This window comes from Cyprinodon tularosa, unplaced genomic scaffold, assembly GCF_016077235.1.
Source record: "Cyprinodon tularosa strain WSP-4 unplaced genomic scaffold, ASM1607723v1 ctg130, whole genome shotgun sequence".
Classification (NCBI taxonomy): Eukaryota; Metazoa; Chordata; class Actinopteri; order Cyprinodontiformes; family Cyprinodontidae; genus Cyprinodon; species Cyprinodon tularosa.
In genome coordinates this window covers 1,198,995-1,213,747 of record NW_024038115.1, presented here as the reverse complement: position 1 = coordinate 1,213,747, position 14,753 = coordinate 1,198,995, and the positions used below count along the sequence as shown (strand labels likewise).

The 14,753-nt window shown below is 37.6% G+C and overlaps 1 protein-coding gene across 3 annotated transcripts in view; it reads right to left on the bottom strand.

The window, feature by feature from the left end:
* Positions 1 to 1,821: 1,821 nt before the first annotated feature.
* adamts12 (ADAM metallopeptidase with thrombospondin type 1 motif, 12) overlaps positions 1,822 to 14,753 on the bottom strand; it is a 34,035-nt gene continuing 21,103 nt past the window's right edge. For 2 of the 3 annotated variants that reach the window (XM_038277296.1, XM_038277299.1), the window contains 14 exons: positions 14,606 to 14,751; positions 14,354 to 14,523; positions 13,756 to 13,886; positions 13,485 to 13,605; positions 12,080 to 12,324; positions 11,148 to 11,289; positions 10,941 to 11,067; positions 9,801 to 10,011; positions 8,573 to 9,694; positions 6,116 to 6,268; positions 5,729 to 5,905; positions 4,395 to 4,541; positions 4,153 to 4,306; positions 1,822 to 2,608 (listed from right to left, as the gene is read on the bottom strand). In XM_038277296.1, the coding sequence (XP_038133224.1) occupies positions 2,478 to 2,608; positions 4,153 to 4,306; positions 4,395 to 4,541; positions 5,729 to 5,905; positions 6,116 to 6,268; positions 8,573 to 9,694; positions 9,801 to 10,011; positions 10,941 to 11,067; positions 11,148 to 11,289; positions 12,080 to 12,324; positions 13,485 to 13,605; positions 13,756 to 13,886; positions 14,354 to 14,523; positions 14,606 to 14,751 (3,177 nt within the window). In that variant the 3' untranslated portion in view covers positions 1,822 to 2,477. The remainder of the gene's footprint in view (positions 2,609 to 4,152; positions 4,307 to 4,394; positions 4,542 to 5,728; positions 5,906 to 6,115; positions 6,269 to 8,572; positions 9,695 to 9,800; positions 10,012 to 10,940; positions 11,068 to 11,147; positions 11,290 to 12,079; positions 12,325 to 13,484; positions 13,606 to 13,755; positions 13,887 to 14,353; positions 14,524 to 14,605; positions 14,752 to 14,753) is intronic. The other variant, XM_038277297.1, reaches the window with a different exon arrangement.

Here is a 14,753-nt window from a genome sequence, read left to right as displayed (position 1 = left end):
TGCGTTTCGCACCATGTTTTTCTCCCAAGCTGTTTACATTCAATCGCTGCTACAATATATGAAATGGAAATCTTAATTTCACTGCTAATCTGCTGCTAATTTACTGTCTGCAAGCTGTACAAAACAAAATTTTGTTTTGTATATACTCTGTGTATACAAAATGACAATAAAAGTTGTCTAAGTCTAGTCTAAGTCTAAAGGGATGACCTACAAATCAAACAGATCTTAACCAGACAAAACATAAAAAAAGACTGTATAGTACTACCTGCAGGAGAGTTCCACCTCATTACTTTGGGTTAAAGCAGCCTGGCCTTGATAATGAGAGTATGGTCAAAAACTCCCCAAAACATGCACCCTGACATCACTGAAAGCTTTTCCAGAGATGTTGAAGCTGTTGTCGCTGGCATAATTGACTTAGCATGGGATGCTACTCAAATGTGTTTATTTTTCTGTGAAAGCAGAGAAGCAAATACTTTTGGCATTTCAGCATATCACCAAAGATGACATACCTTGACATCCATTTCCTCATTTCCATCTCCCTCTTTAACTAGTCATCTCCACTGCCTACTCCTCATGTTTATCCAAGCCTCCTCCACTTTAGAGTTATAGTGGAAAATACCATGAGGAGTCAGGGAAAAGATCAAAGATGTACGAAATGGTAGACAACTTCAAATACAAGTGGGTTTTAAAAGTGACCTGAGGAGGGATGACCTGCAACACCTCTTCCTTATTTTTAAAAAAGCACAACATTCTGCAGCTAATTGAACAATTTTAAACAGTAAAAAAAGAAAGCTCTACATCAAACTGTAAGTAAACAGTGCTCACTCTGAAAAAAAAAACAAAAAAAAACTACTCAGCAAGTTTTAGAAAAATATTGAAACAGTCCATCCAAAATGCTTTAAATAACAGAAAATCTGTATGCATAGTCTCTCCGCAGTTCATTTTGACAAGTATAAATGCTTAGCCTTGATTTATGAGCAGCATAATCTGAGCACCTTTTTAAACTGGAAAGGACTTTTGACCCAGAAATTACATCTGGTGGGACATAATCAGGCATGGCTGGCTTAGAAGGTTATGAAAATGTACGGTTTATCACTCAAAATGTTGTTCCTGCTGTTTAAAGTCCTTTTTTAAAGGCTAGAGTAACCACATTTTGTTTCCGTCTCTGTTGAGAATAAAGTAATGTAGGTTTCAGCTGCTCAGCTGGCTGCTAAAAGCAAGCCCCCCTTTTCCCAGGAATACAACAAAAGTAAATGTAACTGTGTAGAAATTATGCCTGTTGTCAAAATTCTAGAAAGCCATGGCGTGAAAACCAGGCCCTGATTAATACCTCATACCCCCTCTACTGTGTGCTTGACCACACTGTGATATAATTTATGTTAGACGGTGATGTAGAAAATCAGAGCCTGATCATGAGGAGAAGAAGAAGCACAAGGAAATACAGTAATTAGAAAGCTGCTGATTTTTGAGCATTGATGTTTTACATCTCAGGGTTAACAGACACTCAAAATGGCATTACTACTGTGTTAAGATATCTCTTTGTTTTTTCCATTCAGTTCTGGTTTTCTTTTTGATTTCTACTTATGTAGGGTATAATCCAGCAGGATAAAGGTTTAGTGGAGGATGTCCTTTTTCCGGGTGAATTATCAAAATAAGTGGTTTGCCTAATTGTCAATCATTCTGGTGATATTTTTACGTAAGGCCGTCCTACGTGCTCATCCCCATTTACCGGCGGTGAGTCTGACAGAGTGGAAAAATTGCAAATCTTCTTTTGGAAAGTAAGCTTGTATGAGCGATGCAAACAGCAACTTTATAACCGAGGATAAATGGGCTCATGCATGCTCTCACACGCGTCTAATAGGTGTTCCCTTTCAGGAGCAGGTACAGGGTTGTGCATGTGCATATTTTTTCAAAAATTTGCAAAAATCCTCCACTATACCTTTAAGTGAAAATGTAGTGGATAGCAGTTGTTCAACTAAGGTGAAAACAGCATGAGGAAGTGTTGTTGGCAGACTGAAGAGGCATTTATGTTTGCAAACCAACTTTTAATTTTTTTATAATTATTCATTTTATAATTTTTTATATCTTTTTTTATGTATTCATTTTTGCTATTTTTTTGTTGTGTTTATTAGTTATCTAATTACCTTCATGCCACTGCTGTGTACTTTTCCAATAGTGTTTATTTAGCTTTTTATCATAAATTGCCTTGATACTAAAATGTCTGTCATGGTCAGGTATATCTATTATACTCTGTGAGTGTTTTGACCTTTTATATTATCTAGTTATGATCCAACAATATACTAAAGCAGATGAACAAATACCAAACACATGAAGGAAGCAACAAGAGAAATGCAGTTGACCTCTGAAACATCACTGAAGCATCCCTGTTTGCAATGATTTAGTTTGACTTGCTAAAGATTTTATTAGAACTTTGGTTTCTGAGTCTGTGGATGGCTGTTGGGTTGGACTATTATCAGTCATGATGATTCCAGTCTTGGTGTCACTCTGCAGGTAAAGCAGCACTGTTTTTGGACCGACCTTAGCACACAGCGACCCAACAGCTTCAGCTTGTCACAGAAGCGGGAGGACATGGTGTTTTTTCTGCAAACTGAACAGATAAGAGACCAAAACACAACTTGAAATCCAATGCATTTACACATTTATCTAGATACAAAATTAAAAATAGAACTGCAAAATCGTTAGATCAATAAGATTTAGCTGTTAGGTGTTTCCAATTCATTTCAAAACTGATTTTGGAAATCATTATTAACCATTTAAATGCATGCATAAATTATTTTAATACAATTTAGAGAGTCAACTGAAAATGTATTTTGAACAGCCAACTATGTTTCTTATTGATAAGAAACATAGTTGTCCAAAATCTCTGTCCTCAACAACTTTTTTTTAAGTTTTAAACCTTTTGGCCCATGACATTGGGTGCTGAGGATTTTTATTTTAGTAGCAAAGTTTTACATAGCAAAACAGAAAAAAATGTTGTTTAATTAAGTTACAATTAAAATTGCTTTGTTGCATTTTCCACCTTACAGATTTCTCCTCATTTAACCCTATAATGCCAAATGTATCGTATTTGATACATACGGTTTCTGAAATGTATTGCGTCTGACACCTTTTGCATAATTTAATGGTAAAAACTTTGCTCAAAATCCTATTGTACACAATCAGATATACCTGATAACAGCCAGTAGAAGACTACACAATAGTAATAAATAATTGTAAGTAATAAATTATTAATATCAAAAATGTATTTCTGTTTTTTCTTTTTACATATTTTGTTAAAAGGGCAAATAAGGACTTCAAACCAAAAAAAAGGTAATTTTCTGTTTTGTTTTATTCTTGGATACGGCTTTAAAGGGTTACATTTTCTGTCATACTGCAGTTTGTCAGAGCAAACGAATTTGAATATCAAGCAATGATAGCCTGAATACATGTCCCATTGCTAAATAAATCTTTTTTGGAAAATATTCTGTGACTTGATGAGAAAAAAACTGAAACCTTTTTTATAGGTATGCTGGGGGTTCAGGGTTGCCTTGGGACTGACTATCAGACTTTGAGCTAAAAAGTAGCAAGGATATCCGAAGCAAACAAGCAACCCGATCTCTGAATGGTAATTAAATCCTTGTAATAGTCCATTCATGATAAAAGAAAAACCCCAAAATTGTTACAGTATGAAACGGTGAGAAACTGCAATAAACTGCACCTGCCAAAGTCTCTCTAACTGGTAAACTAATTTGAATAAATGCATATATATTTGTATAAGACTGTATTTTTAAAAATACAGTATGTAATAATTTTACTGATTTACTGACAGAATATATTATTTATATGTATATTATTTGTTATCATATCTTTTCCTTGTCTTCACCTGAAAACAAACTTTAATTTTAACTCATCTTGCTTTATTAGTAAACGGCATGGCTGACTGAACATACACTGGTACAGAAAATGTTAGAAGTGAAGCTTAACGTTAAAAACAAAGCCTGCCAAAATAAACTAAATTTGATGTGTGTGAGGTTCACATTGGAAGGTCAGGATGTGTATGTTTGCATGCACGTGTGTTGGCACAGAGTCTGCTTTTCAGATTAACTACTTTTCCCACCAGAGAAGCACAAACACAGACTGCTGCCTACAGACCTGAGCTTTTCTTGCATTCCTGTACGTTGCATTTCCTGAGTGTTTCTGGTTTTGAAATCTTCGCACAGAGGCGGTTTGGCACAACAGCCGAATCCTTTTCTCCCACACAACTGACAGCACGCTGCTGTTGACCCTCACCACAGCTCACAGAACACTAGAAATAAGAGTGACAAATTGGAAACATTTAAATATCTATAATATATGACCTATATATACATAAAGGTAGGTAGAGTAAAACCGACCTCCTCCCAGTCCTCAGTTTTCCAACGTGCGCAGGGCTTTAAACTGCACTGTTCTGTACTGTTCGGCCTTAAAGTGGAGCTGCAGCGATGAGGTTCTGGGCAGGACACCAGTCGCTCTCTGATGCCTTCACCACAGCTACCAGAGCACTGTTAGTAACAAAGCTTTTCTTAAGTTACATCTGCTTTATTTAATATTTCAGGTTTACCAGAACACCGTTTTGACACAATGGATGTGCTTCTATCTAATCATTTGTTTTGTAGCCTTGACTATCTATTCTTTGGGTTGTACTGCTGAGATGTTGAACTCAGCCCCAAACTCCAGTTTTTGCTGCCTCAGGTTTTCTTGTTTATATTATAGCTCTTTCTATCTTCCCATTAGCTCTGCTCAGCCTGTCTGTCTCTGCTGAATAAAATAGAATAGAAAATTATAAAATCTTTTATTGTCCCAGACTGTGGAAATTGTGGTGTTACAGCAACAAAATATTATAGCAAAAGGGGTCACTCAAATGTGGACCTTAAAAATAACAGAACAAGTGACAGAGTTAAATAAATGAAATACTGTACTATACAAAGCTCTTTAAAATATAAATACTATGCATCTGGAGAATAAATAATCAATATACAGCTGTGGACATTTTCACAGACAGGCTCCCAAAATGTTGTTTTCTGAGTCCTAATGGGACTTCTTAAGGCTTTCTCTTCTGTAAATGCTATTTATTGATAGATTCTTCCACCTGAGTTATGGAAAACAAACTGCCTCTTGGTTGCTTCTTGAAGTTACGCTCTCCTTGATAAATCAGTCCAGTTAGGCAGGAGGTCATGTTTTAGTACGTCTGTAAACTAGTCCATTATTTCTCCATTATCAGATGACAAATTAAACAATCATCTGACAGATGTCCAAGGATTGGGATTTATTGCTTTATAACTTTTTCATTAAAATATATTTACAAGAATTAAAACCTTTCCTGACTTATCTGCTTTTCTCCGTGGTTTTAATGATGCTGCTTGTTCTTCTCCTATGTTCTCTAACAAAGTTTGAAGCCCTCAGAGAGTAACTCTGATTATATTTTATAATTATTCTAACCTAATAGTTAATCATTATAAAAGACAAATTATAAATCATAAGTGCCAAACAGTTCAAGGAGTATTAAAGTAAAAAATAAATAAATAAATAGAGTGACTTTATGCATTAACTAAGAATTAATGAAGAAGAAAATGAATTTGGGATGGACATTTAACACCAAAATATTTTCAGTCTTCTAGGATCTGTGGATTAGAAAATGTGCCTTAAGTTTAACAAGTAAATTGAGGATTTTAATGTATGGTTGTCCTACCAGCCCCCAAGGTGACACGGTCCAGTTCATACACGGCTTGTGGGGGCAAACCAGGGAGCTTAAAGGTCTGCTGGACACAGTCTGACAGTGGAAAGGTCTGAGTGGACGCTTGCTCTGAGAATCCACACACTGGACATCACGATGCCTCCTTCTAACCAACCCACAGTTTTCTGGACACTGTAAGGAACATGTCAATCCAATAAATGTCCCAAACAAATGATATAACAGAGAACCAAGAATTTATCTTTTTATTCTACTTCAGTGACACATAATATCTAATCACTGATTATTGTAATTTACTATTAAGGGCAAGTAATACATACTCTGTATGCCTTAAAATACATACTCTGTATGCCTTAAATTTGTTGGACATTTTAAGTTGCTGACCTTGCTCCAGCTGCCAGTTTTCCAGGTAGCGCATGGTTGCAGGCGGCATGTTCGTGCAGGCTCCGGTCTCTTCATGTTGGTGCAGTCCTCGTCCTTCTCTGAACTACACACCACTGTTCTCCATACAGCTCCAAGTCCACACGTTGTTGAACACTGACCATAAATTAATGTAAGTTTAAAATTAAATTTTGTTGCTTAAAGTAACATAACAGCATTACACTTTAGGTCTGTGTTTCAGGGAAGTAAAACAGTCATAAAACATGTCTGTGGGCCACATTAAATCTTAGGACAGGCTTCTTTTTATTTTTTAGCTTGTGAAAGACAAAAAAACAAACTAAATAACAGTAAATGTAACCAAGATGCTTGACGCTTGATGTGGGCTACTAACAAATGTTTAGTCTGAAATTTATTACTATAGGATTGGTTCCATATCAGTTTTGCTTTACAATTACATATATATTTTGGGTCTTATGCTTGTGCTTTCACAATTTATTATTGAATCAATTTCTGCTCTGATTTTCATTTAACACAGGACTATATATTGATGACTGATATTTTCTTTTTCTATCATAAGCATCATAGGCACCATGCATCACTGGGATGAATTGTGGCACAGTTGTTTGCAGCAGCAAGAAGGTCCTAAGTTCTAATCTTGACCAATGGTCCTTTTCAGTAGAATCTGCATATTCTCATTCAAAGACATCATAAGTGTGATTTAGCGCTGAAATAATTAATCGGATTAATCATGATGAATCGATTATTGAAATATTTGTCAACTAATTTAGTAATCAATTAATTGTTAACTGGAGACCCACTTAGAGCAGTAATTATTGTTAAGAAGTAATTATTGAAAAAAATTGTTAAGAAATATATAAACATTTTGCATTTAACATAAAAAAAACTTTAAGTTTAAGTTTCACTTGGTTAGATTTAATTAAAAAATCTTCTTTAAAGAGATGATCATTAATTGATTAAATGAAAAAATCTACAGATTAATCAATTTGCAAAATAATCGTTAGTTGCAGCCCTAGTGTGATTATAATGGGATTTTATGGCTTGGTTGTTTGTCATGTGCGTCTCTACAATAGATTTTCAACATATTCTGGTTGTATCTTGCCTCTCCCCTAACGACAACATTATCTTTAATAATCCCAGATTTAAAATATCCACATTTCAATTTTTTGGTTAATTTAAACTGAATATTCACAGTATATTTTCAACTATCTGGGGAGACAAGGGGAGTAACTAAATATTCCAACGATTTAGATTTTAGACTAATTTATGCTCCAGTGTAACTGGAGTGAAACTTCTCTGATATAAATAGGCTAACTTACTCTTTCTCTTTACTCTTTTGTGGCATTTCTCTTTCTTTACTCTTTTGTGGCATCATCCATTTTCTATGGAGCTGTCTGGTGGAGCAGTGGCTTATCTTTAGCTGAGAGAAAGCGGTTGGATAAGCTGATCAGAGACGCCAGCTCTGTGATTGGATGCCCTCTGGACTCAGTGCTAGAGGTGGGAAACAAAAGGATCCTAAGTAAATTAAAATCTCTGTTGGATAATGTCTCCCACCCCATGCATGAAGCTGTTGCAGAACTGGAGAGCTCCATCAGTGACAGACTGCTGCACCTTAAATACACCAGTGAGGGTAATCACACATCCTTCCTCCCAGCAGGTGTAAGACCCTTAACAACCATTTTTCCCAAGAACTTCAATAAGTTGTTACATTTATGCTGATTTTGCACAGTTGGGCAAATAACCTGCTGCTGTCATTTTGCACATCTCTGATGTTGCTGCTATTTTCAAATATCCATTACTGTAGATATGGCCAGTAATGTATGGCCATAGCTGTATACTGTATATTTATTCTCCAGGTGCAGTTTTATATTGTTAAAATACTTTACAGTACAGTATTTTATTGTTTATCTTTTAATTATTCACTACTTTGTTATTCTTCTAAGGTGGCTGCTCAGTGGCGCAGTGGGTAGCACTGCTGCCTAGCAGCAAGAAGGTTCTGGGTTTGATTCCCAGCCCAGGGTCTTTCTGCATAGAGTTTGCATGTTCTCCCTGAGCATGTGTGGGTTCTCTCTGGGTACTTCAGCTTCCTCCCACAGTCCAAAAACATGACTGTTAGGTTAATTGGCTTCTCTGCAGTCCCCTTAGGTGTGAATGGTTTGTCACTTTTTGCCCTGCAATGGACTGGCGACCTGTCCAGGGTGTACCCCGACTCTTGTCCAATTACTGTTGGAGATAGGCACCAGCACCCCTCGTGACCCCACTTGGGATAAGCGTGTTAGAACATGGATGGATGGATCTTTCTAAGGTCCAAATTTGTGGGACCATTTTTTCTATAACCTTTTTGCTGCTGTAAACACTAGAATTGCCCCATTGTGGGACAATAAAGGGATTTTCCATTCTATTATATTTTAAACAAAATGTTTGGAGAATGTCTCTACACACCTCACTCCAGTTACCAACAATCCAATATGTATCCATTTTAACAGGTTCTCTAGTTATCAGGTTGCCTCGGTCACTGATGGAACTGCTTTGCAGACTTCTTGGCTGCTGGTTTTGGCTTTTAAAGTGGCTTCCTTTGGACCTGGAAGAGGTTTTCATATCACGAGCAGTTGGAATGTTTTTCTTGGTTGTTGCAGAGGTCTTCTTCATGTGAGTTAATGGCACATGAGGTACAGTTGCAGTGGTGGATGTTTTTTTCATGGTTGGTTTAGGAACCTGCTTTATTTTGAAGCCAGTTTTTGAGAGGACTGAGCCATACCTATACATGGGAGTTGTTTGAGGAACCCGTTGTGTCCATGGGCGGTATGGTTTGACATTTGAGGTGGTGTTGATGTTGGGTAAGTGCTGGGTTGTCCTTGAACATGTGTCAGTACTGGTAAAAAAGAATGGTGAAGCAGTTGTGGGTGGCACTCTAGTTATATGTTTGGTAAGTGGACGTGCTTGTGGTTTTGGTGTGGTTGTCTGAAGAAGACTTGTTAGAGACGTCACCGTGGTGAAAAAATCCAGGTCAATAATCTTCTCTTCTTCTTTCGTGTTGTCCTCCACAATATAATCATATCCTGGGGAGTACAGCCCCCCATCCTCAGCACTTCCCTCTTCTAGGTCTATATTTTCCTTGGCTCTAACACTTGCTTTTCTTTTCTTATCAGTTGAACTTGACTTTTTGGGATAAACCTTCTTTTTTGCATCTTTATTTTTCCTCACCAAAGCACTAAACTCACGATCATTGGGGTCTATAATTTCAGAAACTGTAGCTTGAGAACTAAAAGTGGATTTTGTGGTAGCTATTGTAGTTTCTTCGGTGGTTGATGTAGGCACAGCTGTAGAGCTTATGTATGTTAATGAAGGTGAACTAGGATGTATAGTTGGATACGTTTTATTTGGGTAAATACGACGGTGCGCAGGAGGAATCCCGTATCGTCTGTGAAGACTTGAGTTTGGGCAGCTCTGCAAAGCACACAGTGATTTGGACCTGGGTTTGGTTGAAGGGTCACAGGTCATCTTAGGCGCTAATGTGCATGTCACGGTGCGTGATCGAACAGCTCCTCCACATGTGACAGGGCACTAAAAGGCAGAGGATACAATGAACAACATCGGGCTAGGGGGTAAAATACTTGCAACAAAACTGTTTTATCAGCAGGAAACAAGCTACCCTTAAAAAAAGGTTTACCTCCTCCCAGTTGCCAAAAGCCCATTCCTGCCCACATGGAACATCTCTGTTGCATGGTAAAGAAGGTTTTGGTTTCAGCAGATGCTTGCATTCCACAGGGTGGAGTACCCTCTCTTCTCCTGAAACATTGCGTACACAAAGAACAGTTCTCTTCCTCAATCCTCCTGATCCACAGCTTTCTGTACACTGCTGCCAACCACCAACCCACCACCTAAGAGCAAGAGAAGGACAGAAAAACAAGGTAAGCAAGAATATTTCAGCCAATGATACAGAGGTATAAGGGTCTTTTTAGCAAATAAAGATGGACAAATACTGTTTATAATGTCCTGCTACAAACAAACATAATTTAAGGACCACCAGGTTAACAATGTTTAGGCCCCATTTTGGATGCAAAGACAGCTAAACAAACCAAGTTAGTAAATAAAATGAAGGGACAATTTCAAACACCTGGCACTAGTATGTTAGTAACAGAAACTTATGCTTTAAATTTAGGTTAGGTATTATTTTAAAGCTTCACTTTATATTGGGATACTACTAATGTGCATTTATAAAAGTAATTTATAGCATCTATCATAAAATCATGTATTTTGATACTCGAAACTCTTAGATCTTGTGAATTTTATCATTAGCAGTTTTATTGTTTACTTTCATAGGGCCCCTGTAAACTTTTCTAGACTCAGAACTCTAGATTTCTTATTTTCTTATTGTTCTTGTTTTTCAATGCACCGCTATCACATGTTGTTATAATTTACAAGACATAAAGTCACCTGTAATGAAATGGTCCAGTGTGGAAACTACAACAAGGTTAATCTAAATACTTGATCTAAATACTTGATCTAAATATATAAATATATATACATATTTTGTTATTGTGTTTCATTAATAAACACAATGACAATGTTCTTAGATATTGTTTGTAAGTCAATACAAGCTTTTAATATTTCAGAACAGTTTTGAATCCATTAGTTAAAACATTCAAACAATTACATCAATGTAAAGCTTTAAACTGTTACCTGTTATAATTGCTAAGTAGTAAGGATAAAGTACATCTACATTGTTCAACTAAATTGTATATTGTAAGATAAGAAGTGAATTGAGTTTTTCAAAAGTATAAAAATAAGAATGTTGGTTACTACAAACCTCGCAGGACATTCCATATTCTTACACCTGCGGTGTCTGTCTTCTGGCCGGCTGTCCTGGTCACACAACGACTCATCCACGACACCCACGTCTACCTCAAAACACAGCACTGGCTGGTGCTGCTCTCCTAAGAATAAACAAATTATTGGTTCATTAAGTTTTATTGTTAAACAAAACAAAAGCAAGATGTTTCATCTCAAGCCAAACCGAGGCCACAGGTGGTGCTGCAGTGTGTCCAGGCTCCGTGTCTCCAGATATAAATAGGTTCAGGGACCTCATTTTCTGTTACTTTACTCTTCTTGATGGTGTACTCCAACGTGATACCTGGATTCTCCTCCTGAAAAAGCAACTACAAAGAAAAACAAAAAACACACAAAACAATGTATTGTACTTCATACAAATACTTATTTGCTTATTATTTCTTTTTACATTTGGTGCTCTAATATGGGCCCTTACAGGTTTCTGATTTTGCTTAAATGTTAAGGTCATCCAATGAAAAAGCAAAAAGTTTTCAAAAGATGACTCATTTATTAGGAAAACGCTTACCGAACCCACCCTTTTTATATTGATGATGATTAACATAGATTAGACATATTTTTTAAATGGAGATATCACTTTAAATTTGCACATAGCTCTGTTTAATGTCTATTCTGGAAACTCAGAAGTAACCTAAACAGAACCTGTTGTGCACTATAAAGTAAGCTAAAATCAAAAAGATGCCAATCTCGTCTTGATTTAAGAAAATTCAAGAACAGATGAGAAAAAAAATCACTGGAATCCATCATGAAGGGTTGTAATTTTATGATTTTAATGATTATCGAGACTCCGCCAAATTACAGTGTGAGACATTATCCGAACTAAATATTTTACTAAGAGGGCAGCAGCTAAACTGATGAGATCATGAATGTTTCTCTCCAGCAAAAATAAAAGAAATTAAATAGCATTAAAATTATCCAGAGTATTAAACTGACACAAAACAAAAACAAACAACAAAAGAAAAAAACATGAAGAAATCTGCTTTGAAGCTTGCATCCTTAAAATCTTTAAAGGTTTATGTTTTTGATTTCATTTAATAGGGAAAATCTATTTTACTAGAAGTTCTTAAGGACTGTAAAAACAGTTGCTCCCATCCACTCTACCTGAAGCATTACTGGCTGTTTGGTTGGGCCAGGTGATGTGAGGTTCTCCATGTTTCCACTGCGCTCGTAGTAGAATGTTGTCCCACCTGCCTTGTATTCGCCATTCCACTGGATGATTAAGTTCCCATTGAGGAAATACTCGTCTCTCTCCACACTTCTAAGGGCCAGGAAGTTAGCGGCCTCCTCGGCTTCCCTCACCAGAATGTCTCGGGCGCCCGCAGGTATCACCCCCACGTCCACGTACCCTGGGAGAGTCAGGAGGGAAATCAGAGTGGCACTGAGGTAATGGGATGGCCCACCATGGCAGCTGCCACACTCACATCCAGACGTTCAGACACCTTGTCTCAGATTTTTTACCCGGGTGGGCTCAGTTTGCAGGGGTTGCTGGCATCTGTGACTAAATGTGTGCTTATTTGGCGTGGTGGGGGTGGGGTTCGGGGGGTGCACTGCCCTGTCTCTGTTTTTTATTGTGTGGGGATGGGAGGTGGGTGGTTTGAGGGAAGACGAAAGCAGCAATGAGTGGGTCTGTGCAGTTTAATGATGTTTGTGGGAAGGTGTGTGTTTGTGAAAGGAGGTGGGGGGCACTAGCCCTAGATGTAAGCCTTTTGAAGTCTCACACATCTGGGCCGGTTATCTGGAAGGGATGCAACGTGCAACAAACACACACAGAAAGAAACAGAGAATGCAGAGAAGAAGGCGGGCGGGAGAGAGATTTTTTTTATTGTTTTAGGGCCTCTTTCACTATGAATCTGTCTTCACTGTATGTTGATTTAGCTGGTGAGTTATTTTGTTCTTAGTGCAGTAAAACCAGACAAAGATGTGCAACTTTAGCCAAAAATGGGCCTGTAGATGAACATGCATGCATGCTCACATCTGAGCACAACTTGATAAACAGCTGCAGAGAGTGTGGAAGGGGTTGCTGCCATGGCAATAAAGAAAAACTGTACAATCTTTTATACACAACCCCAGATGCTTTTTCACACTCTTTTAGTTGGCCTATTACAGCTTTTCCTTCTTCGGGGTCTGCCTGCTCCGTGAACTCTCATGTTTGGACACAGTGCTTAACAAAAGTGTTCACACAGTACATTTCACTATGTTGCAATCGCAAGCTTTAATGAATTTTATTTCTAAAAGGTTGGAACTAATTATGAAATGGACAGAAAATCATACATTGTTTTCAAAACTCCTTTGTAAGGAGTGAAACAAGGATATGTTGAATTATTCACCTATAGTTCTGTGAATATTTTAAGGGTCTGCCAGACTTTGTGGGTGTACTTTTCGAAACAGGGCAGCTGTAGTTCAGTTATCACTTTAAATCCACATAAAAATAGTGAAAAAATGTGGGGAAAAAATCAGGAGGTATGAGAAATTTTGCAAGGCTATTTGTCACTGCAGCTACACTCACCAAAACCTCTCTGTTCCTCATATGTCTTAGAAACTGTCTCACAGCTGCTGCCGTCTCCCAGACACACTCCACAACGATCCTCCACTGCGTTTGAGTCAATACCAAAGTCGCAGCCGACCTCCTAAACACAAACACACAAATCAAACAACAGTGGATTTTTCCACAGGGAATCCTCTCCCTCTTTCTCCATGTTGTTGCCCTGCAATGTGTCATTGTCCAGCTCCACTATAACCCTCCCAGTCTCTACATGTCTCTTACCCAGGCACACTACCTTGCACACTCCATTGACACAGATGTTTCTGGACTCGTTCATGAAGCACGGGGTCCCATCAGTCACCGCATCGAGCATCTTCTCCGAAAAATACTCACTAACTGGTCGGCAGTGAAGTTCACAGGGATTTACTGAGTAGAGAGTAGAAAGAACACAAATCAAGATAACTTGTTCTTTAGTTTTCTTTTTCATTGTTGCTAGGTATATATATATATATATATATATATGTATATATCTTATTATATCTGTTTTCCACCACAAGAACCAGTTGAAATTTATTTTCACTATCACTGAGTTACTAGAACACTACATGATTACCTGAGAATAAGATAATCTTGCTTTATTTTCTGCACGTTAGTAAACAGCTGACATCGAAATCACATGATGATAGTTTTAAAATTTCTGATGTGTTGTATCAAATTTTACTGTCTATAATAACTGCTTTGTATCTCTAAACTGACATAAAAAACTCAGCACATAGGCTTTCCAGAGGTAATGCTGCCCCCTATTGATTAATATAAAAAACTGCATCCATCATTGCTTTATGTTTTGTAGCAGAAAATAAATAAATTGTATCTTTAAGGGTTTCATCACTTACGTGGGTTATAAACTGGGATCCACTGGTAGAGCTCATTGTGGTAAGGCACTGTGTCAAATTCACTGCAGAGCATTTCTCTGAAGGACGGTTTCTCATTCTGACAAGGTTTGGTGTTACATGTCCGATAACGCTTCCTTTCTCCAGTGCAATACTTGCCTCCAAACTCTGGCCTGTTGGATGACAGGACATCTTCAATCAACCCTCCAACCAAGGTTTAAAGAGAAGAAAAAGAGGTCAATTTTAATTTCTTACTTGGGATTGTTGCATTCCCTGTCTGCAGACTGAACTCCAGTTCCACAGGTCCTGGAGCAGTGGGACCAGGTACCCCATGGTCCCCAGCCTCCATTCACTGTCTCTGGGAGTTTACCAACAATTACACATTCTCCAGAAATACACCACT